The sequence below is a fragment of the Eleginops maclovinus genome, chromosome 1 (assembly GCF_036324505.1).
Source record: "Eleginops maclovinus isolate JMC-PN-2008 ecotype Puerto Natales chromosome 1, JC_Emac_rtc_rv5, whole genome shotgun sequence".
NCBI lineage: Eukaryota > Metazoa > Chordata > Actinopteri > Perciformes > Eleginopidae > Eleginops > Eleginops maclovinus.
The window spans coordinates 12867629-12892711 of record NC_086349.1 but is presented as its reverse complement, the minus strand read 5'-3'; the positions used below and the strand labels follow the sequence as shown (position 1 = coordinate 12892711).

Here is a 25083-nt window from a genome sequence, read left to right as displayed (position 1 = left end):
TCAGCTACCACCATATTGAGAGCCATGGGCAGTGCTTTGCTCTGAATTTGGCGTTGAAAACCTTAAAGTATTTTATCTGCTGAGGCTCTCTAGATATGATGGTGTGATGTTTAATTGCTAAATGATCTGATATCCAAATAAGTTGTTGGTTAGTATGTGTTGGCTCTTGGATCTCTCATCCCTTTCACCTCCCCACATCCTGTTAATTTGCACTTAACATCTTCTTTCTCTTCCCATCAGCTTTGTGAAGATCTATTTGAGAAAATCAATGAGGACAACAACAAAGACCAGCTCGCCTACTCAGTAGAGGTGAGTCTCGGACTGCTTTGACATCTGTGATCTGTGCTTTTAGCCCCTGCCTCTGACTCTGGGTTGTGTTGGCGTGCCAGCCATTCCTAGCCTTCTCATCACAGTATATCAGGTTAAAGGCAGACACTTAATCACATATTGAAAAACGCTTGGTTACCTCAGCACATTCCTTCGGATAATTTAGTTAAATAGTACACTTTTTACTTTTAGGTTTTAAGTCTCAAAAAAGTCAATGATTCTGATGTAAAATAATTATAACTAAAGAAATAAATGACTGTGAGGCCGAAAATAAATATAGATATATATATATAACTGCAGTTTAATAGATTATTAGCTTCATTTGACTTTTCTAATGTAATTTAATGTTCTGTGGCACCTGAACGAATATTCTGTTACTTTTGTTCAATTTACAGGTCAGTTACATGGAGATTTACTGTGAGCGGGTGCGAGACTTGCTTAACCCCAAGAACAAGGGGAATTTACGAGTGCGAGAGCACCCTTTACTGGGTCCCTACGTGGAGGACCTGTCCAAGCTAGCTGTCACCTCCTACACAGACATCGCTGACCTCATGGATGCAGGCAACAAGGCCAGGTGAGCTGAGCCCTGGGATCATAATGAGATCATGGGGAGAAGGGGCAGTTATAGTGGTGAAGATGTGATCAACCACATCATCACAAGGATTTAACACGATAAAAATTGCTGGAAAGACAACAAAAATGTGGAAGCAGGAAATGTTCTTATCACAGATTTTTATAGCGTGAGCGTCAGTGTTGATCAAAAAATAGCTAGTTATATTTGGGAGTATAGCATGACCTGGATGACTGAGATTCTACACAGAGCTAGTGAGTGTTTCTCATTGAAATTAGTGCATGTGAAGTATATGTGTGTGTCGGTTTTAGTGTGTGTGTTTGTGTGTTACGAGAGCTCCTGTGGGGAGGAGTGAACTCTCCCTTAATCTTCCTGTGCTGAGTCAGACAGCTTATTTTGGAACATGGTGTGAAAAGCCTGTATCTCCCCTGTGCCTGTCCCTCTCAATGCGCCTTGTGAATTTGTGTTTGGTGTCCATATAGTATTATCCACCTCCGCCATACAAAGTAATCCCTTGGACTCAATTCCCCCTAATAGGCGTAAAACCCTGTGATGATAGCTCCATTAATAAAGCTATCAAGACCATGAATGTAGCATTATTGTCATTGAATAATTCCTATTAAAGTGCTCAGAAAAATGTGTTGCACCCATGGTTGTTATTTCCTAACTATGGCCTGTGTGCTAACCTACAGAACCGTTGCTGCAACCAACATGAATGAGACCAGCAGTAGGTCCCACGCTGTTTTCACCATCGTCTTCACACAGAAGAAACACGACAGTGAAACAGATTCCTCCACAGAAAAGGTCAGAGGGGACTGGAAAGACAGACATCTACTGATCATTAACTGTTGTCGCTTTACCATGTTTGTAAACTATATCTGATCCTGTGCTGTTCGAAGTGCCTTTCTTTATAATGTTTTTTACCTGCAGCCCTGTTATTTAGTCTGCGCATCTGATTTACCGTAGTCTTAAGATGTCTCCTATGGTGCTCTTTATCGCCATTTTAGATTTGACTCCTGGCATTTCCTCTGAGAGACAAAGACCAGTTTGTTATTGTTAACACAATGCCCATTGTGTTTAGCCACTCCATCAGAGTGTACTGCCTGGTTACATCCCACGTGACAGTTATGTCTAAAAGTTTAGAATTGTATATACTGTACATTATATATAACTACTTGAACATTTTTCAAACATATGAGCTTTGTAATTGGTAGCCAGCGCTACATAATATTATATATATATATATATACAGTGGTATGCAAAAGTTTGGGCACCCCTTAGGAAAACCACTGCATCAGTTTGTCACTTGCTGAGCTTTTGAAGCAGCAACTTCATTTTAACATATGTTATACCTTATGGTAACAGAAACATCTCAGTAGTGAAATAACTTTTATTGGTCAAACAGAAACATGTTTATGTGCATTCAAACAAAAATAGGCATGTGCATAAATTTGGGCACCCCTAAGAAATAATTCCATTAATATTTAGTATTGCCTCCTTTTGCTGCAATAATGGCCTGTAGACGCCTCCTGTAGCCACAGACAAGTCCCTTAAGCCTGGCAGGTGGTATTTTGGCCCATTCTTCCACACAAAACGTCTCCAGTTCAGTCAGGTTTCTTGGCCTCCGTGCATGGACAGCCTTCTTCAAATAAATCCATACATTTTCAATGATGTTAAGGTCTGGGGACTGGGATGGCCATTCCAGAACATTGTACCTGTGCTTCTGCATGAATTCCTTGGTGGATTTTGATCGGTGCTTAGGATCATTGTCCTGCTGAAAAATCCAACCCCGGCGTAGCTTCAACTTTGTGACTGACTCTAGAACATTCTTGTCAAGAATCTCCTGGTACTGTAAGGAATTCATGTGGCCCTCAACTTTAACAAGTTTTCCAGTACCTGTGCTAGCCACACAGCCCCATAACATGATAGATCCTCCACCAAATTTTACAGTGGGCAACAAGTTCTTTTCATTGAATGCAGTGTGTTTTTTTCGCCATGCATACCTGTTCATGTTATGACCAAATAACTCAATCTTGGTCTCATCTGACCACAGTATTTTGTTCCAAAATGCTTCTGGCTTGTCCAGATGTGCTTTTGCATACCTCATGCGACTCTTCTTGTGATTAACACTCAGGAAAGGCTTTTTGCACATCACCCTTCCAATGAGCTCTTCCTGGTGCAAAGTACGCTGGATTGTGGAACGGTGAACAACTACACCATCAGCAGCCAGATGTTGTTGTAGTTCTCTGGAGGTGGTCTGTGGCTTCTCTGTGACCATTTTCACCATCCTTCGCCTGTGCCTTTCCCCTATTTTTGTCGGCCTACCACATCTTTCCTTCACACGGACTGTTCCTGTGGCCTTCCATTTCACAACTACGTTTCTGACTGTGGAGACAGACAGTTTAAACCTGTCAGATAATTTTTTGTACCCTTCTCCTAATTTATAATGTTGGATTATCTTAGCTTTCAGGTCAGTGGAGAGTTGTTTTGAGGTCCCCATCTTGCCACTCCCTAAGAAAGAACCTAGGCCAGGCACAGCCAGCTATTACCTATGTTAAATAGCCTTTTTCATGATTGGTTCCACCTGTCTTTGTAATTGAAGGTCTAATGAGCTAATCAAAGCAATTTTGTGCAGCAACCTGTCAGCTATAAATCCGTACAGGTGTTGAAATGAATGCTATTTATAAGGGTGCCCAAACTTTTGCACATCCCATTTTTTGCATTTTATTTTATTATAATAAAACTATGTAATGCTACCCTAAGAATTTTGGTCTGGAAAACACTAAAACGTCTACATCTTTGTAGGAAAACAAATGTTGTTGCTGTGATCTTCTATTATAAAGGAAAAGCAAATTGTCATGAAATCTCAGAGGGGTGCCCAAACTTTTGCATACCACTGTACCTCTCACACTTAGTCATAATTCCAATGTCAATTATTAATAAGCTTGATTCATCTAAAATGTATCTACTTCCTTTTCAGGTCAGTAAAATCAGTCTGGTAGACTTGGCTGGAAGTGAACGAGCAGATTCCACTGGCGCTAAAGGTACCAGGCTAAAGGTGAGACTCCCATCATCAGAAAACCTTTAGCAAACAGTTGGCTAGTATTTCCCTGATGGCTGTTAAATCATATTTTTTTATCTCTGGTTCCAGGAGGGAGCAAACATCAACAAATCTCTCACCACGTTAGGAAAGGTTATCTCCGCCCTGGCTGAAGTGGTGAGAGTTTTATGCCTGTTTCTGTTATTTTTTTTTACTTTTCTTACCTTTTTCCTACGTTCAGCCTTTCCTCTACAACTCCACCCTGTCTTTTTAAGGACTTAATGTATGAGCCTGGCATGCTGTAATGTCTGCCCTTCTGTTTTCTCTTCTCCTGTCCTTGTAATGCTTGCTCAAAAAGGATCACTGTACCATCAAGGTAAACCCTTCGACAGCTTAACCACTAACCTGTGAATCCTCCCATTGAGTCAGATTTGACAGCCTTTTGCCATGTGCAGTACAGAAGTTGTCGCACAGTGTTCTGTCAAAACCATTTTATTAAGGGTTTTAGAAATGCTTTGCGTTTAGGCGCAACGCAGAGATACATCCATAAACCTTTCACCAGAGCAAAAGCTAATCAAATCAGGCCTAAGCTCGATTTACCCAACCTCTTTTCCATCGCATATGAGGTGTTTATTATGTTACAACATAATACTGTTCAGTCTTAACAGCCGTCCATCATTCTCATCATAAGTCTTAGATCAGTTTTCTTTCTGCCTACCAACTTAATATTTGTTCACCGCAGAGCAAGAAGAAGAAGAAGACTGACTTCATCCCGTACAGAGACTCTGTTTTGACATGGCTGCTGAGGGAGAACCTTGGTATGGAACATTAATATCACCTGCTAAATATCCTTTACCGATGGAGTGTGATGGAATTTATGTATGTAAACTGTGAAGCAAATTCTTTATTCCTGGACAGCAAGACAAATTGTACCATCTGTATCCCAGACTGGAGTAAGTGTACATTACTCTCTACCAATTTAAGAAGAACACTGTCAGCAGGCTGTAATTCAACCTAACTAGACAAGCACACTCATCTCTTTGGCTCAGTTCAATCTTAGCACACATGGCACATACAGTACTTGGCATTTTAGTCTAATTAGACTGCAGTTTTTTATTCGGGGAGTAAGTATTCAGCATTTATTCTTTCTAGAGCAGTGTTTCTTCTATTCAGAGCATTTGTACTTTACAGTGCATTGGAAATCATGCTGCATTTGGAAATACATCCTATACTTATCTTGTTTGGTCAGTGGGAAAAGGTCCTTTTACATTTTCCACTTAATTTACTTTTCACTTGTGTTTGTTATCAGGTGGAAACTCAAGAACGGCCATGGTAGCTGCCCTCAGTCCTGCAGATATTAACTATGATGAAACTCTCAGCACTCTCCGGTAAGGTTACCATCATGGACAATAACTTACCAAATAATTCCAGTATAGGTTCATATTTGTAAGCATTTAATCCCTTACTACAAATACAGTGTATTTCTTCTACAATTTCTAGCTATGCCGACCGAGCTAAGAACATCAAGTGCAATGCTGTCATCAATGAGGATCCCAACAACAAGCTGGTTCGTGACCTCAAGGACGAAGTGTCTCGACTGAAGGAGCTGCTCCGGGCCCAGGGCCTAGGAGACATCCTAGACAGTGAGTTTAATGCGGCCAACGCTTATAGAGTCAGACAGCGTCTACTTTTCTCTCTCCGGGTCTACCACACTCTGGCAACATCTTCTTTTTACTTCACTGTCCTCTAACTTTGTTTTCATTTCTCAATTACTTAACGTTCTTGTTCTAGCTTTAACATCTATTTTACAGTAATACAGTTCTGGTTTATTTTTCCTGCTTATAAAGTGTATTTTGTGCTATTTATAAATGCTTAATGCAATTTCTTTCATATTTGGCTAATCATGACTGACTATACAAATGGTTTTAAAGCTGCATTAAACTATCCCACACTCTTTTTGCTGTACACAAGACTAATGGCTCCTAGCCTAGTAAATTAGAGACATAAGACACCCATTAATAATTTCTAATATGTGGGCTGATTAATAACCTGCCTGCCTAGATAATGCCTAATGACATGGCACTTAACAAATCATTCTTTCAGCTCATCCAGTTCACTCAAGAATGTGTGTAACCCTTTCCTATCATTCACCGGTGCTGACCTCTGACCCTCTCATCTTCTCCTGCTTCCCCTCAGTTGATCCTATGGGGGATGATTGCCCAGGAAGTGGAATCAAATGTGTGTATATGTGTGGAAGTCATGAATTGTCTTTCTCTATTTGCCTAGCTAACATTGCTTTTGACCCCCTTTTATCTATATTTTAAATCTGCTAGCAGGCTTTGCATGTTGATGCTTCAAAAAGCAAATGCTCAATAGAAGTAGACTCAGAAATGAAAGGCTTCTGTAGAACTGCTGATCTAGCATGCTTTGCGCTTGAATGATGACGAGTGGGGCGGGGGGCAGATATTTGCAGGCTCCAATCCAACTGTATCACAAGTTGTTCTTGGAATATCCCTTTTGGTAACATTACTTTTAGAATAGCTTGTCTGACTTCCCTACCCCCAAGCACCCACACTTTTCTCTTACCATATCTGTCTTTGGCTTCTCTTCTTGACTGTGTTCCTCCTGCTTTTGATTTTGTTTTCTTTTACTAACCATTCGCTGCAGCTGATAATGCTCAAATCTTTGAAATGGCACATCTCAGTTCTCAACCTGAGGCTCAGAGTGACAGATGGAAAGGTGCTTGATTTTTAAACTTCTCAGTAGCCACACCAGAGTTGACTAGCTTGATGTAATAATTTGTACTGAATAGTTGGTGTACCCTCTGCTGTATTCTCAGACCTCCCTGATAACTCCACCTTCTTTCCCTTTCACGCTAATAACCTTTATAAATGTTTTAACCTGATTTCCGGCCCTAAACAGGTGTTCTGTTTGACTAATCTTCATAGTAAACACTTGATTTTGTATTGCTCAGTACTTACTCAGTTCTTCAGTACTTAGGTCTTGATGTATTCCCTATTTTTCTGGAATATGAGAAGCCTTTATTGCCGGTGACAGCTGGACACAAATGTCAGCACCTCAAAAAACATTTAAACATTTTTAGTTTTTATCTAGTTCTTAGAAGACACACTCCGAATTTTTGAGGTCATTATATTGACATTAGTGTCCTGACCTTTAGTGAGGCTGCTGTGACTCTGATAAAGTGTATGAGCAAGTGCACGCGTGTGTGTGTGTGTGTGTGTAAGTGTGTGTGTGTGAGCGATGAATCGAACTGCTGGACTGCAGGCTGAACTTTGGCAGCATGTGTCAATGACTCTCATCTGTCCTCCCTCTGGACCCCTACAGTCTCCATCGCCCTCCCATCCTGTAGTTGATACATTGATAGCAGTTTTCACGCAATATTTTTTTCATTCAAGACAACAAAGTGACAGCAGCGTATTCCTTAGAATTGTACACAATTAAAATTAATTGCTGGGAGTTAATTGCTCTGCTCTGTAATTCTAGCCCACATACAATCAGGCACTTTGGAAACTCTCTATCAAAGTACAAACTAAAATGTTTAATGAAGAGTTGGTGCAGACCTTTGCAAACCACCTGGAGTGAAAACTGCTTCTCTCTGACTATTATGCTAGGTGTTTGTCTTAACCCTTTGACGTACAACGTGTGTCTTACATTGGTCTTCCCTTCCTTTTGTCCTTTCTCCCCCTCCCCCACCTATTTCTATCCTCTTTCTCCTCCTATTTGGTTTAACGTTCCATTTTATGTGGTTTATTCCCCCTCCCCTGCCCTGGGCCTATCCATCTTTTCTCTTCGTGTTCTCTTTTTCTCTCCACTCCTTTCTCTCCTGCTGTTGGCTCAGACCTGAAAGACATTCAGAACAATAAGCATAGATACTTGATAGCCTCAGAGAATCAACGCCCTGGCCATTTCTCCACAGCCCCTATTGGTTCCCTGACAGCCTCACCGTCCTCTGGCTCACTGTGCAACCAGGGGGGCCTTCAGTCTGTCACCAGCATCCAGGAACGCATCATGTCCACCCCTGGAGGAGAGGAGGCTATCGAAAGACTCAAGGTACAGTTGGCCTATGTAGACTGTTGCAGTAAAATCACACCTATGTTTTGTGTTCAAAGTCCCACAGCTATTTTTCCACTCTGCTAAGACCCTCACCTTTGGATACTTTTAACATTACCTTAATTCCATTTTTAGAACCTTTTCGTTTGTCCTTTATGCCATTCAAATAAGCTCGTAGTTTGACTCGAAGTTGCCCAAACTTGTTTTGGACGACAGGATGGCTTTTAAAATGTTTATGTAAAGCATGTTCTTAAATTAAAGCATATATTTGTCTATCGCTATCTGAGTTTTTGACAAATAAAAGTCATCAAACAGCATTGAAACTTCTCTAAGTGATCAAACTGTTAAAACACACTGTTCTGTATCTCTCTATGTAAAATGTCTCTCATAATAAAACAATATCCACATCCTACAACTGTTATGACTAACATTTTGCATAACATAAGAAAATGTAGGTTTTATTAAGCATTTGAAAAGAAATCTCAGTTAATAAAGGCTTTAATATTAAGAGTAATACGTGATTTATAGGAACTGGGGAAGGTGCATCTTTCCTAATCACTGAAATATCTGTGAATAAATTATTAAACCAAATAAAATACCAACTTAAATAAACCTCACACTGTAATATTTGAACAGTAAATTAAAGTTCTTATGTTAATGTGAAGATAGCTGTTTAATCTTTGTTTAGCCCACACACAACCTTAAAATGAAACATCTTCTTCCCTTCAGTCCTCATATGGCCTCTGAGCTTTACTTCTCACACTCGCACTGTTGATAAGAAAGCACATCACAAACACCAACCATGAGGAGCTGCAGTTTCCATGGCAACTATGGTACCCAGTCACGTCTGTCATCCAATGACGTCAAGCACCAACGCAGACAGGGACAAAATTGGACCAAAAATAGATCCACGTCTCTTTGGCTTTTAGATTTAATAGTGATCTTTAGTAAATGTGTCACAGCTGTGTTAGTGAGACAGAGGCACCTTTACAATTTGTCCTAAAGCTCAGTACTGCCCAACATAAAAATTCACTATAGTATTAAACTAAGATGACTATATACTAGAACATTAAACATTATCAGAAGGGGAACTCATAAAGATATGTTTTTACGTCATAATAGAGATCATTTTGTTAGACTGCCCTTCTCTGTTGTAATGACTGATTCAAAATGTTCTTTAATGAAAGAAAGCATATAAACATGGTAAAACAATAATTATTTAAATCTTCTGAATCCAGACTTGGTGTTTCTGAGCTTAACTTCCTGTAACTACTCTAGTGATTATAGGTAATACTACATTGTGTTTTCCTCACACTTTGCCTCTGTTGTTCAGGAATCAGAAAAGATTATTGCCGAGCTCAATGAAACCTGGGAAGAGAAACTGCGAAAGACTGAAGCAATCCGCATGGAGAGGTCAGTATTATCGTCATACATGTGCATCCATCCCTTCCCTCAATTTGTCTGTGTCTTGTCAGTTCTAGAAAACTCCCCCATAGCTCTGTATCTGTTTTCTCACCCCTCTGTGCCACCTGTCTCCCTTTCTTCACCTATCTGCCACATTTCTGCTGCACTTCTTCTGTCCATTTCCCTTCCCTTCTCTGTTGTCACACTCAGCTGCACAAATACCCCTCTCGCACCCTTTTCTCCCCCTTTATCCACTCATCTGTGCCTGCAGGCATCAACCATGTTACTGTCTGTCAATTGAGTCTCACTGGTGCCATTCTCTGTCTGTTGTCACTCCACAAATCACACACTGTGATGCTGCTCACCATCACTTTTCATCCTGTTTGTCTGATCGATGCAAAAAATAAATGTACCATGTGTGTTACTCTATTGCAGAAAGTCTTTGCAAGACAATATGTGCCATTCTCTACCTGTACAGTTTTTCCTGAGGGTCTAACAAATGTTTTCCTTCCCTACAGGGAGGCATTGCTTGCAGAGATGGGTGTGGCAATCCGTGAAGATGGAGGCACTTTGGGGGTCTTCTCTCCTAAAAAGGTAGAACAAACATGAGACACATGCACTGAGGGTGATGACGGGTGCCTGTTTCGTTTTTCCCTTGGGTGGTGATGCACACCCTTCCACCATCACTTCCTCACATCTGTTTCCTTTGTTATCTTTTTTTCCATGAGAACCCTCCCTGTACCGTCACTGGTTTTTCTCCTCTGCTCACTTTATCATTCTGTCTGTGTCTCCACTCTGTTATTTGCTTCCTTCACACACTCAGCTTAGCCAGGAAATGCCATTTGACGAGCAGTTTGATTGTTTTGCCACCAAGAAGGTTTGTTATCATTAGAATTAGTAGACAAAGCACCCTCCCCGCACTAGATGAGTTTTAAGTGTTGAGTAGTGCTTTAACATCCAAAATCATCTGGTCAAAGTTGTCCCTATGGTTACCACACTGTTGCACAGATTTACATTTATTGAAACTCCTGTGTGGAGCATCTACGGTTAATTTTCCCCTCCATATTTAAGGTATGAACCTTATATTTATGGGGTTTCATTAAGGTTCTTTGAACTGCAATTTTACACGGAGCACTTAGTCAAGGTTTATGTTTAAATATAATACTTGGCTCTGAGTAGATCATTTTAAATGTGTCCTTAAGCGCTTATTAGCACTGTCATGGGGCTTATTAAGTTACAGGCAATGGTATATTTCTGTATATTATGGTTTTAGCACTAGTTGTCCCTAGATCAGACCAGTGGTTTCAGAAAATGTCCCTATATGAATCCTTCTTTAGGCCTGTTAAGACCCCACTCCTCTACTGCATATTGATTTTCTTTCTTCCTTTCATTTTTTCTCTCTCCTTTCACTCACTGCTGCTCTATGGGTTAGCATTTCGTTGAGAAGCCTTGTGATCTTTATACAGACTTTAATGGGGTGTTTTCCCCTAAAAAGGTTGGTGGTTTAGCGCAGTAGCTGATAGCATAGTGATACTGTGATGTTTCAGACTCTAGGAGTGTCAGCACTGTGTCAATGTGACCCTTTCTGTCCGTGTATCATGTATCACTGACAGCAGAGTGTGATTTAAGACTATGCTCACTTTTTTATTTTTAGTGTTGGTATAGATCGAGCCCTAAATACATGATGCAACTAGAGAAATTCTAGAAATGTTTTTGTGGTAAACTGTCTACGTCTTGTGTTTCACGTGTAGACTCCACACCTGGTTAACCTGAATGAGGATCCTCTCATGTCAGAGTGCCTGCTCTACTACATCAAAGACGGAATTACAAGGTAACCCAAACCTGCATGATGACACTGAAATGTAGCAGAAGATGTAGAAATAGTTGAATTTCTTCCAGGCAGTGGAAGTTCCTCTTGCTTAACATCAAAAGAGTAACATTTAAAAAGAGTCAGAGAAAACTGGCCTAAAATCTGCCACGGCTCACCAAAAGTTTTGCAGTCCAAAGTTACTTTCCTCCCCTCTTTGTCCTTGTGATCCCCTTAGAAGACTATTCCTTTTGAGCATTTTGTTACAATCACGCCTCAGGGGGACAATAATGGATGACCGAGTCAAAGACGAAAACACCTATTGTCCTTTGGGAGTCTTGCTCTCTTAAAAAAATGGTCGTAAGGTTCCGTTTAACTTCTGCTGCTGCCTTTTATATGAAATGGCAGCCAATACAATGACACTTCACTTCACACTCTCATAATTGCCTCTCTTATTGTTTCAGGGTGGGTCAGGCTGATGCTGAAAGACGACAGGACATTGTTTTAAGTGGTGCTCATATCAGGGAAGAGCACTGCATCTTCCGCAGCGAGAGGAATCTCAATGGAAATGGTGAGGCACTATATTATGAGGTGCTTGCTTACATTTTCCTTGGCATATGTGTTTTGAATATCCGGATTATCATCAGAGTTGAAGCAAACCAACGAGTATGGATGTCATTGGTGGATATATATATATATATATATATATATAAAATCAACAATTATATTCTGTTGCTAATGGAAACATCTGCCCTGTCAGTAATGTGTACATACACTCAATTAGATCTTTTGAGAAAGAGTCACTGATGAATTGTTGTTGTTTGAATAAAGTTGTCGTCATGCTGGTGCCATGCGAGGGATCTGAAACTTATGTCAATGGCAAGCGTGTTGAGGATTCGATCCAGCTGCGTTCAGGTAAATATCTAATTTATTGTTAATAAAGTTTTAAATAATCAGTAAAAGTGATGTTTTTGTTAATTCTGTTCAGCCGTAATGAGATGACTGATATCCTAATAAAAAGACAATTTCAATTGTATAATGGGTTTTTCCTGATCATAAATAACAGTTGTACAACGTGCTTTATAGCATCCATTCTGAGGTTTTAACCCCCAAAAAAACATTTACATTTACACTGTTCTCTCAGAACTGAAATAATAATGTCTTTGCTAAGTTAATGATCCCTGCCCTGTTTTCTGCCCGTCTTCTTTCAGGTAACCGTATCATTATGGGAAAGAACCATGTGTTCCGGTTCAACCATCCAGAGCAGGCTCGAGCTGAAAGGGAAAAGACGCCAACGGCAGAAACCCCCGTGGAGCCCGTGGATTGGACCTTTGCTCAGAGAGAGCTTCTGGAGAAACAGGGCATCGACATGAAGCAGGAGATGGAGAAAAGGTAAGCAATCCATCCTGTTGGCCTTTATTTATATGTACTTATTTGAATATATGTCACATATATGTAAAGTCATCATTTCTGTGTAGTATTTCACAATATATATTTCATTTACATAGGCTCACTGAGATGGAAATCTTGTACAAAAAGGAAAAGGAGGAAGCAGACCAACTTCTGGAGCAGCAACGACTGGTGAGTTCAAAGGAATTAAATCAAACCCACTTTGTAAATGTTATGGATTACAGTTTTCTGTATTTGTAATGTTAGAAGTTGTAGACAAGTTAGTAGTAGCTGCATTGTGGGTTTATTAGATATTAAGTCATTATTTATTTCATGTCTTTTGGGAGTTAGTTATAACTCAAGGCAGCTTCTCTTGATTGAGATAGTTTGTGATATTTTGAGTATAAACTTTGTTGAAATGCGTGGAGTTCAAAGTTAAAGCATGGTTTTTCTATGGTCAATTAAATTTGGAAAGCTAGTGTCTGTTTTTTTAGGATGATAGCTTCACTTGGTCCTTTTAAAATCTGACAAGTACTAATTCTCACTCTGTGCTCTGACACTTTTGAGATGTCTGTGTGCGTGATTCACACTTTTACTGCTAGCGCATGTGTGTTCTTCTTGCATGGTTGGTTTTCTGGTTTGAGAAAGATTGCCTATCTCTCGGGTTTTTCTATAGTGATTTGATTGAGCGAGAATTAGACTGGAAGCTTTCCCCTTTCCAAATCCCTGTTTTCATTTTTCTTGTGTCTTCTATAGTGGATCTGAATCTTGCAAAACAGCAACTTACTGCTAAAGTATTCTGATATTATATTCAAAATGAATCTTCAACTTCAATATTGGTCATTAACCAATTGAAACATATTGCCTTGTTTTTTTATAAAGTGACGCTGCTTTTGCATGGTTCATGTTAATAGCATGTTTTTCTAATTCATTCAGTACTGGTTCTGGACTAAGTTGCAGTGTTTGCTGTTGAGCTGGTCAGCTTTGAAGTGGCTGTTGATTTGCTTGGATTACATTTCTACTCTAGTTTTCTTGCTCTGTTTTTATCCTGAGTTTCATCTCTCCAATGCAGTTGCTGACATGTCCAATGCATTGAGATAACAACAAAAATCCTGCTGTAGTTTTTTTGACAGATAGTGACAATGTGGTTTCTCATTGACTTCTTTTGCTACCTCTCTTTGCTAGCCTTACATGGCACCTGCGTAGCACACTGAGGGCACGGCTCAACAACAGAGTTATCGCTGCTTACAATCAGTGAATCACAGACCTCTTTCATACTCATACGACTGGAATTATGTGCAGAGCTAAAGGCACAGGGGTTCAGACTCCCAGCAACATAACGTATTCAATTCTAGCCATAGATACAGTACATACACCAAACATGAATTATTTGTACCAAATGGTTGTGATCTGTAATGTACTTTGTCTACAAAAAATGAGAAACTGCATTTTTTTCCAACTAACATCTTTCTTGTAGTGGATTAACACTTACCCTCTCGCCTGCCTCTCCTCTCTCTACTGGCTTTCTGATCAACCGCAAGAACACTTTGTCTTCTAACTCACTGCTAACACAAAAGCCTTTCAAACCTGCTGGACTAAAGGGAGAAAGCTCCAAAATGCATCTACATGCATGCCGCTGTAGCATGTTTGGGATCCAGCTTTCAAATCCAAAGAAATGTAATTAAGAAGAGGAACATGACAAAAGAATACAGAAGTGCTCCAATCAGCAACTATCCTCTATTGATATTTCTTTTCTAATCATGATAAACATGCTTTATCTTTACTTTTAATATCAATGTGCAACATCGGGAACAATATTGTTAAAGCTGATAAGCCCATTTCCTATATCTGAAAAAGTTAGCTTTTAAAACTATGAATACTTATAGTACTTTCCCTTTATTTGTATCAATATCACCATTTCACTAGAGACAATATCAGAAGGACATACTGACAGGCAAGAAAGTCAATGGAAGCCACTGATTGTTCGATATTTATTTGTATTTCTATCTTTATTTTGAAAATAATTCTGAATGGATGTATACTGCATGTTGCCATACATCGTACGATAATGATGTATGCGCAATATTGACTAAACATTACAGTGTAATAGTCATCTTTGGTAAATATCCTAAATCTCAAAATTCTGAAGCACAAAGGTGTGTCTAATTGGATTTAAATTCTGATTAAGCTTTAACTTTACTCATAGTTGAAGTTCCCATGTTGCATATTCATAACCTTTTAATCATTCTTTTATTTTAAAAGTCGCCCCTTCATCTTCTCTTTGATTTCTCATTTTAATTTCTCCTTTTTTTGGGAACCTTTTGGTTTGTGTCCTGTTGTTTTCTCAAGGATGGAGACTCTGATAGTGGGGATGACTCAGATAAGAGGTCTTGTGAAGAGAGCTGGAGACTGATCACTTCCTTGAGGGAAAAGCTGCCACCCAGCAAGCTACAGTCCATAGTGAGAAAGTGTGGATTACCCAGCAGTGGGAAGATAAGAGAGCCAGTTAAAATGTACCAGATCCCTCAGAAGCGTCGCATCACCAAGGACTCCAAGTGGGTGACCATCTCCGACCTGAAGATCCAGGCAGTCAAAGAAATTTGTTATGAAGTAGCACTCAATGACTTCCGCCAAACACGGCAGGAAATTGAAGCACTGGCCATAGTAAAAATGAAGGAGCTTTGTGCTAGCTACAGCAAGAAGGACCCCAACGAGCGGGACTCGTGGAGGGCGGTGGCTCGGGATGTTTGGGACACTGTGGGGGTTGGTGATGAGCGCATTGAGGATGTCATTACCAATGGGCCACGACCAGGAGTGGTTGTAATGGATGATCTGAAGGTGCACATTGATAAACTTGAAGACATCTTACACGAAGTAAAGAAGCAAAACAATATGAAGGACGAGGAGATCCGTGCCCTCAGAAACAAGATGGTTAAAATGGAAAAGGTTCTTCCACTCATCACCCCAGAGAGCCAAGAAAAGCCTGCTGTAGTCACTTCCACTACCTCTGCCACGACCCCAAGAGAAGCAAAACCTCCCTTGCCAGAAAAGCCTGATGTTGAGGATGTAGATTCACAAACGGGCCAAAGTGCAGGAGATGACTCTACCCTAAAGCGAGGCCAAATGCGCTGGATGCGTCAAGAGCAGGTGCGCCTCAAGAACCTTCAGCAACAGGAGATCTCAAAACAGCTCCGCCGGCAGACCGGACCACACCGCTTCATACCCCCAGAAGATCGCAAGCTGCGCTTCCCCTTCAAAAGCAACCCCAAGCACCGCAACTCATGGAGCCCAGGCACTCATATTATAATCACAGATCAGCAAGTCATTGAGCTAAAGGTGCCCAAAGAAGCTGTAGAGGAAGAAGAGGGTGAAAGCCAGCATGGAGAAGGACTGCTGTCTAAAGAAAGGATGGCTGCTTCACTGATCCAAGTCTGTCCTCCATTACCAAGCCCACCAGTCCAGCTCAGGAGCAAAGACTTGGAGCAAGGTTTAGGCCAGGGTCACAGACATAACTATAGGAACAACCAGAACCACCAGCCCCATGAACGAAGCCGCAGCAACTCTTTTAATTACCGCCAGCGGCCGTCTGGCTCCATGGAGTCACTGCAGCAGGCTGAAAGCAACAGGAGGCACACACAAGCTTTCTACCTGCCCCGCCATAATCAGGGCCAGCAAGCACATCCCCAGCAACACCATCAACAACAGCCTTTCCACTACGATAGCATGATGTATACAGATGGCAGATACAATGGCTATCAGCAGTACCAGCACACTGACCACGCTAACCATCCAATCAACTTTCAGGCACCTCCGAGAATGCGCAGGCAGATGTCTGCTCCAAATCTAAAAGCCAGCAGAGAGACGGCAGTCTGAGTGGGGCATGTGGAATGAGGAACTAGTTTTAATATACTTTGAGTAGGCAAACGCATTACAGATCACAACAGCTCAGAATCATGTGTGTCGAACAGCTCAAACCGACTGTGACTTTTGCACTTGATCAGTGTGTTATTGGTTGATCCAAAAGTATTGTATGTATTATAAGAAGACGTTTTATCATCATCATCATCATCACCATAATATATGCCGTTTTATGAGTTTTTGCTGCATTGTGTGCCGTTATCACTAGCATTGAGAGAGCTGTCATAAGGAAATGAAGCCAACAGATGATAAAGGGACTTTTTTTTCTTTTTCTGAAGAGACACGCCATGCCTACTCTACTCATTTTTTAGCATGTGACAATTCATCAATCATGCTTTGATTTGTCAAAATGATCATCATGGTTGAATTTCTGAGTTTACATATTTGCCATTTTATCATTGATCTATCTTGAATGTTTTTAGCCACTACAATATAAACACACTGAAGCTTCTACACTTTGGTTGTGATGTTCCCTAAACACCCTATATTTCTTTTATTTCATGTACCATGTAACTGAATTTCAGGATGGAAGAATCAGTTCTCTTTGCAGTTTTACTTTTTTTTTTGCTGTACTTCATAAAACATTTACTGTCATGAATCACCATTGGCCTAGAATCAAAAGACCAGCCTGCTGGACATTTTAAATAAGGGAATAACTTGATGCACGAGTCAATTGTGTGACTTTTAAACAGGCTGAAATAGTGGTTTAAAGAAAGTGGTATTCAAAAGGTGCCTTTTTATGCCTTAACATAATAATCCTGCTGTGCATTATAAATGTAATGTTTTCTTTCTTTCCTTTTTGATTCAGTTTTCATGCACAAGTCTTTAGCTCAAATGTGCAAAGGAATCTTCATAACTTGCCTAACCAAACTAACTTTTTTAAGGTAAAAACAAACTGATTTATTTTAAAGTTCTGAGTTTAACAACTTGATTGCTGGATCCCAACCCTTTTTAGGTGTATTTCATATATATAACATCCACATACTTGTATTTCAGTATTTGCGCTTCCTCATGAATAATGAATTAGTTGGTAAAGACACATATTTTACTGAAGTCATAAATTACCCTGTTCTTTAAACTGTATTTAAAAATAACCACTATGCTAAAATGCTAGGAGGATGGACCTTACTTTAAGATAAGTTCCACCAAATCTTTTTTTTTTGTCTCCCACAAATCCAGAAACTTCAAGAAAAACTTGAGTTTCTTCCTCTATGAACCACACTTCATCAACTGAGCTCTGATTTCAGTTCTTAAAATTACATTCTGGGTTTGTGGTTCACTGAGTAAGCACAGCACAGAGTTCTAGGTATTTCAATTTGATGGCCTACAGGGTGTTGTCATGGCTCCCAAAGACTTGGCTTAAAAAATGTTGGAGGGAGGACAAAGACTTGAAGTGTTTGAATAATGTTATTTGGGAGAACTATCCACGTCAAAGGAGATCTTGAAGACTGCCTTGATTTAGCTGCTTCAAACGCCACTACTTAGATAGATCTATCAGAGTGATCGCTTATGAAGTTCAGTCAGTGTGTTGCCTCTGATATAGCTGATGCTTATTTGAATTAGGAACAAGCCTGCCTGTCAATCTGCCTTTCGTTGCTGAATTCATTTCTTTAAAAAAAAGAGTACAAGATGGCCTTCAAATCACCTTTCCGAATCCGTGACAATGAGCAGCACGGAAGAGGCCTTCTGAGGTTTATAAAAATGTTACATTGGTTCACAATGATGAAATTATTTCCTGTGTTTTATACTATGCATTTTGACAGGATATACTCTGCCTTTCTATGCTATAACAAAAACCAAATGATATAACAACATATGCAAGTCTAGTCTCTCCACCTTACACATCATGTCTTTGACTATCTTTGCATGCGATAGCTTACATTTCTTCAACCCTAATAAGTGCTCCATTTAAAGAACGTTATTTAACGTATGCACTGGTGTCAATGGCGACCAGGGAAGCTGGAAAGTAAACCACATCAAATGAACAGTGTGCTGTTCTTTTGAAATATACATATACTGTATGTCTGTGTTCGGTCTCAACTCAAAGTGTCTGTTGAGTGTTGTGCGTCTGCTTTTTGAATCTGCAATATCAAGTGCCTCAGTGTGGCTGTGTACCAAGTTTTGTTGCTCCTTAATCAAGCACTTTGTGAAAACATGCATATGTGAACAAGGTAAGAATATACTGAGTCTCTGTGTTGCTGGAGGATTTTGAAAATATGACCTGAAATAAAACAACATGCTCAAAGTGAAGTTATTTGTTCTATATGGGTAGTATTTGATTTCACTGCCGTTAAACCAGTTTAGGGATAGAATCTCATGTGTCCATTAGCTCTGTCACAATAACTACTTTAGTTAGAGAATATATAGTCCCATGAATTACTTTCAAAATCAATAGTCATTCAAAAACGATTTATTAGTTATAATAGCAAAATGATGCAAGAGCACCCTTTTATAGAGCGTTATACTTCTTATCCTTAAGAGTTCAATCACTGTAATTGTAATACAAAGTCAGATTAAAGTGTCTTTGGTAAATAAATTATAAATACAATGTAACAAAACCTTACAATCAAAACAACAAAATGGACTCTCAGGTCTTGTTAACAAAATGTCTTAAAAGTAGGCAAAACCCTGCTGTTCATTCTGGCCTCATGATGGCTTAAATGGTGGTGCTTAATTGGTGACATCCTAATTGAAACACACACATATGTAAACTCAAAGAGCAATATTGAGGTCAGCCGATATGGTCGAGGTCATGTCCATAAATATTTACCATAATGTAATTATCGTGGCAGGCCATTTTGCATGAATGCGCTAAACAGGAGTAACTGTGAGACTACCTGACGTCAGAATGAGGCTTTTTTTTTTTTTTAGCAATTTCTTTTCAGGTTTTAATTTATATTTTGAAAACATTTCATTTGATTTTGTTACATTTCTATATTCTTATATCTATATACTGTACATTACTAGTGGTTTGATTAGGTATTTGTTATTACTGAAATCATCAAACATCATAACCATGTGCTTTCAACATGGGATGGAGATATAAGTTTGATCACTTCACTCCATCAACATAAATTGAGGCATTAAATGTAGTCTTCGTCATGTTGCAACATAATTTTTTACTTTAATATACATTTTTTGAATGGGCTTGAAATACTGAGTTCACATGAACCCTTTAGGTGCACATAGTTGAAAAAGTAGCTTCATGCACATTTCTAAATGTTCTTCAATGAAGAGAATTCAGCTTGTTGGTGGGATTTCAGCAGGGAGGAGGTTAATGACGAATGAAAAGGCTTCATTGTCTTCCCAGAAGACACTGAACAAACAGGATGAGGTCATCGGGACCACGGCCTGTCCCGCTCTGATGAGGATGGCGCCCCTCATTGGATTACAGTTGACTCAGCTCCCAACCGCAGTTCTGCTCTTCCATTCCAGCCTTTCTCTCAGACTATAACAAGATATTTGTTATTAGCACAACATTTTCCAATTTTCATTCATTGCTTGGGCTCAAGAATTCAAATACTTTTTTTATATATAGAAACTAGACATTTTGAGCTTTTTTGGACCAGAACTATTCCTTTTGATGTTATTGTTTATTGTGTAATATATTTTAACATCACAGATCTTCGAGTTATCAATTACACATTTAATGTATTTGGAAACCCTTATCTTGCATATCATTGCATAGTTCTTACATCCAGCTGAATGCTCCTTGTATCTTTTGGATAAGTAACCAAAGTGTTCAGTATATGTATTTAATATAGTAATAAAACTCTGGAAGTATTGAGTATTCCCAACATATCACTGTATTTCGGGTTGAATGTGGTACAGATGGCGGTCTAATTCCACATTTTTTTCTCGGCTGATGGAGATTGTTCATGTTCTCTCTCCTCGTCCCTGTGTGTTGGTGTCCAGGTTTACGAGAGCAAATTGCAGGAGCTTCAAAAACAGGTGGAGACTATTACTGTTCCTGAGACACCTGATGAAGAAGATTTGGAGGAGGAGGAAGAGGAAGGTGTGTATTGTTAATGTTCAGCCCTGCAGATTTTTCTTTAGCACATGTATTTAGGGCCTAAAAGTATAAATATTTAAATGCAATGTTTGTTTTCTTTCAAATTTCTATCCAGAGCCTAAACTTCTGGGATGTGCGTATAGTATTTCCCGTTTCATAATCAGAAGAATATAATATCAACCATTCAGATTAATTAAAATGTCTTAATAGTAACTAATTATACATTCAAGTTCTTAAGACAAACTTTTTCATGAATAAAATATCCTCTAATTTCTCTACTAATAATGCAAAACACATTTTACTTTGACCATATGTACAGTTTTCCATGTTTTGGCCCACTACAAGTTTCTTGTACATTACTGGCTATATTTTACAAAGCAAGCAGTGAAAATAAACTAAAAATACAGTTGTTAATCAAGTTGAGAGCGATAACAGGTTCTGCTCCAATGTTCTGAATTATGATAACTTACCATGTTCTTGTATTTGGATGACAGACTGTGGCCTATATAAGAAAAAACACTAAATGTCTGTATTTCCTCTCAATTTATCTTCTGTTTAAAAAAAAAAAAGATTGCTTCATGATTTAAAGCTTTTCTAAATTTGACAGTAATTTCTGATCTTGGCTGTCCCTTAACAAATCCTTAAGGAAAAGTGAACAGCACAGTGCTTGCAAGAAATATTGAGTAAAATAAAGAACACAACATATTCTACATGATGGATTTTGTTGATTTAAAGGCAGTAATGTAAAGTACACCGGGCTAAAACGAGTAAAACCACTGGTATGGTCCTTTTTAGTTTTTTGTGCATTACAATTGTGTGTGTGTGTGTGTGTGTGTGTTTATTTGTGCGATGTTAACATCACATGATTCCCCTGCAGTGCCGTGGACTCAGCACGAGTTTGACTTAGCTCAGTGGGCTTTCAGGAAGTGGAGGTACCATCAGTTCACCTCCCTCCGCGACCAGCTGTGGGGAAACGCAGTCTACCTGAAGGAGGCCAACGCCATCAGTGTGGAGCTAAAGAAGAAAGTAAGCAAAACATATATTACACTTTACTTTATTGTACTTAAGCAGTGATTTTTTAAATCAAGGCAGAGACATTTTAAATCAAAATTGCTTTTAAAAAAAATGGGGGCAAAAGCAGTTAAACGGTAAACATTTAAAATAAATCTAAACCAAAACTTGTTAAAATAAGTTATTGGAGAGCCACAGTAACATTTATGTTTTCATGCCCTAATTTAAGTCAGTTGACAACTTCAGCCTGTTGAACTGGACATCGATCTTAAAACATAAGGTGTGTTCGTGCAGAAAGCAATCTTTCACATCAGCCCAAGCGAGGTGTCCACCTTCCTCATCTGGAGTGGGTGTGATTTATACGCTCGTCCAGTTCCAGGCGCTTCTGGATTGATAATGGAGATGGGATCGTCTGTCACCTAGACATTTTCACAGGAGTTTTATTTATCTTTGGTTTTCTTTCTGTAGGTTATTTATATCCAGTGATGTTAATTGGTTTAGCATTTTGCCCCAGAGGATGCTGGGAAGAGTAAGACCACAAAATGGAGGCCTTTATGGATTTTGTTTGACCTTTCAATCATATCTGCATTTAAATAGAAAAAGACCTAACCCTAGACGTTTCCTGAGTCTTTTTATTGAAAATGATCTTGATGGTTCAGAGCTTAGAGTCTGACTCCTTTAGGTCAGATAGGATTCCCATGTTTGTTGAATGTTTTTTATTTGACTTGCCTTGAAACTCTCCAATTATTCTTCATTTCCAACTACCTCTCCCACTCTACAGGTCCAGTTCCAGTTTGTCTTGCTGACGGATACTCTGTACTCTCCACTGCCCCCTGAGCTTGTGTCGCCAGAGCCTGAGAAAGAGCGCGATGCCCGGCCTTTCCCCCGCACCGTGGTGGCAGTAGAGGTTCAGGATCTGAAGAATGGAGCCACACACTACTGGTCCCTTGAAAAACTCAAGTAATGCCCATACCTTAAATTAACTATTCCTATTTTTAGTTGAATATATTTCAAATGTTAATACTTAGCCAGCACAAGTGCAACATCTTGTATTGTGCACATTCAGCCTCTTCAGTCTGCTTTTGCTCAGGTTTTCTCTGTTGTCAGATCATTTCTCATGCCTTTAGTAACAGATAAAAAGTACAATCAATTATAAGACTGACATCTCCGCCCTCCATCCATTAGATGAGCTGTGTTTTCGCTTTCTGCTTCCCCTTAATGTTGATTGCCCTGTGTCGTCATTTGCAGGCAGAGGCTGGAGCAGATGAGGGAGATGTACGACCGTGCTGGAGAAATGGCCTCAGCAAACCAGGAGGACGGAGAGGGCTCTCTGACAGGAAATGATCCCTTCTATGATCGCTTCCATTGGTTTAAACTTGTTGGGAGGTACGTAACAGAAGAGACATACAATACTGCACATCTTGTGACTCCCTTAATGTTATGCTTGAATGCAGTTTGTGGTGCTGCCTGTTTGCTGTTTGAGTTCTAAGCAATAGGTTTTGTTTTTGTGGCGTCACTCAATCAGCTTTTGGTATCCATTTATTTAAAATGGATCTTTGTGTTAACTTACATTCCGTTATTTCATTTTCATGTTCAAATTCTGTTAAACAGATTACATTTCTGTCATCGGAGTCATGTGTATAAGTGGTATCACATGTTAAGCATCATTGATGTCTGGTTTTTGATTTTGTTTTGTTATTTCTTTTTGTATCATTCATTATTAATTTTTTTTGTCATGTGTATAATTTGGTGCATTTGTAATTTCATTTTGTGTTTGTAATTCCATGTCTATTGTAAAATATTCCTTTGTGTTTTTATACATTTTATTTAACATCAGTTTTTTGTTGTTTTTATTTTGTTTTTCTTTGTTTCAAATGATGTTATTTTTATTTACCCATTGTGAAAAGTTTCTGTCTGTTGCCATCCTCATGTTGATATGCCTTCCAGTTCATACAAAAGCTTGTTCATAACATAGTGGATTTGGATAAGGTGGAAGCATTGTGTATTTGAACCAGCATGCATGAGAAGATGTGTATGTTAATCCTTTTGAAGTGGCATTTCATTTTGGTATAAAACTTTGACACCTAGCAGCTTCTTGTAATAACTGCTCTTTATTAGATAAATCCTTATGTTTCATTTCCAATGTCTTCCAAATACTAGTATTAATAAATATGATCTCAATAGATTTGGTTTAGTTGATCATCAAATACCTACACATTACCATACATGTACAGATACTGTTACATTGCAATTTCAATAATACAATTTATTTTTATTTTAGAACATGGATTTGTATTATTTCTTTGTAATCAACATACCATCTATTGGAACACAATGCCAGAGTGAAATGTCACATCAAAGCTATACTGGATAAAGCCGCCTCTTTAATTCTTTTTATTGCTCCATTGTACGTTTCCTTGGTTCTTGCCCCTATTTCCAAACTACCATCCCGTCAGCTCTCCGATCTTCAACGGTTGTGTAAATGAGCGCCTGGCCGACCGCACGCCCTCTCCGACCTTCTCCACCACGGACTCGGAGATCACCGAGCTGGCGGACGAGCGCCAGAGCGAGATGTCTGACCTGATTGACGATGAGGCTTTTGTGGACGACACCAGCTCAGATGCCGGCACCGAGGAGGGCTCGGACATCTTCAGCGACGGCCAGGATCCCTTCTATGACCGCTCCCCCTGGTTCATCCTGGTGGGAAGGTTGGTGACCGGCTGCGGCATTCCCACGTCCTTCACACATAAAGGCTGGGACAGGAGTTTGGGGGGGGGATGATGGCTTGGTTTAATGATGTTTACCTTTAAATATAAAGATCTCCATAGAGTAAAGTGACACACATGGTGGAATACATAAAAATGAATGAGGGCAGGTTATATAGAAACAGAATAAAATGCAGATGAATGATAATTAAAGTCATTCTTCTCCCTCAAAATATTAATTTCTATATCAATAACCCTCATGTTACCTTGAATACTTGGAGAATTTCCTATTTTTCTCTCAGGCCTCCAGGGGGAACAAAGAATACGTTTAAAAAAAGAAATCTTGATTAATTGAATACAATGGGGGCTGCAGTCAACATAAGCAGAACTGTCAATCATCTGAACAAACTCTCCCACAACTCTTAGAATATTATAGTAAGTCTTATTTATTCGTATGCTTATTACTTACCAAACACATTTTTCTCTAAAACCTTGCAAGTACTATTCATGCATTGATATAGTTTGGCTGTTGTTAAACACATCCCCGATTTACTTCAATTCATTAATAATCATCTCCATTTTTCGATTTGTATTTTGCGCTGGAGGCATAAGAAAATAAATACTCATGAATTCAGGATAACAAGGGGTGAGTAAGTGATAAACAAATGGTCATTTTGGGAATTAATGAAGTATTCAGGTTTCATGCTTGCATTCACGTTCAGTGTCTAGGGAGATGTTGCAACCACAATAGTGTTCAGGAGATGTTAAGGATACAAGTTATTAGTTTATGTATTGTTTTGGTAGATGGCAAAGCAGATTCTTAAAACA

The 25083-nt window shown here is 39.3% G+C and overlaps 1 protein-coding gene across 10 annotated transcripts in view; it reads left to right on the top strand.

Moving 5' to 3' along the window:
- kif1b (kinesin family member 1B) overlaps positions 1–25083 on the top strand; it is a 57123-nt gene that overhangs the window by 16686 nt on the left and 15354 nt on the right. The window contains exons 5-28 of one of the 10 annotated variants that reach the window (XM_063890335.1): positions 241–309; positions 723–901; positions 1591–1702; positions 3879–3956; positions 4050–4115; positions 4297–4314; positions 4681–4756; positions 5248–5326; positions 5439–5581; positions 6135–6176; positions 7876–8009; positions 9343–9422; positions 9932–10007; positions 11165–11244; positions 11685–11791; positions 12052–12135; positions 12432–12612; positions 12729–12801; positions 20443–20542; positions 20655–20672; positions 21417–21565; positions 22332–22510; positions 22799–22936; positions 24007–24258. In XM_063890335.1, the coding sequence (XP_063746405.1) occupies positions 241–309; positions 723–901; positions 1591–1702; positions 3879–3956; positions 4050–4115; positions 4297–4314; positions 4681–4756; positions 5248–5326; positions 5439–5581; positions 6135–6176; positions 7876–8009; positions 9343–9422; positions 9932–10007; positions 11165–11244; positions 11685–11791; positions 12052–12135; positions 12432–12612; positions 12729–12801; positions 20443–20542; positions 20655–20672; positions 21417–21565; positions 22332–22510; positions 22799–22936; positions 24007–24258 (2513 nt within the window). Of the gene's footprint in view, positions 1–240; positions 310–722; positions 902–1590; positions 1703–3878; positions 3957–4049; positions 4116–4296; positions 4315–4680; positions 4757–5247; positions 5327–5438; positions 5582–6134; positions 6177–7797; positions 8010–9342; positions 9423–9931; positions 10008–11164; positions 11245–11684; positions 11792–12051; positions 12136–12431; positions 12613–12728; positions 12802–20442; positions 20543–20654; positions 20673–21416; positions 21566–22331; positions 22511–22798; positions 22937–24006; positions 24259–25083 lie in introns of all 10 variants that reach the window. The other 9 variants (XM_063890417.1, XM_063890094.1, XM_063890785.1 and 6 more) reach the window with 9 other exon arrangements.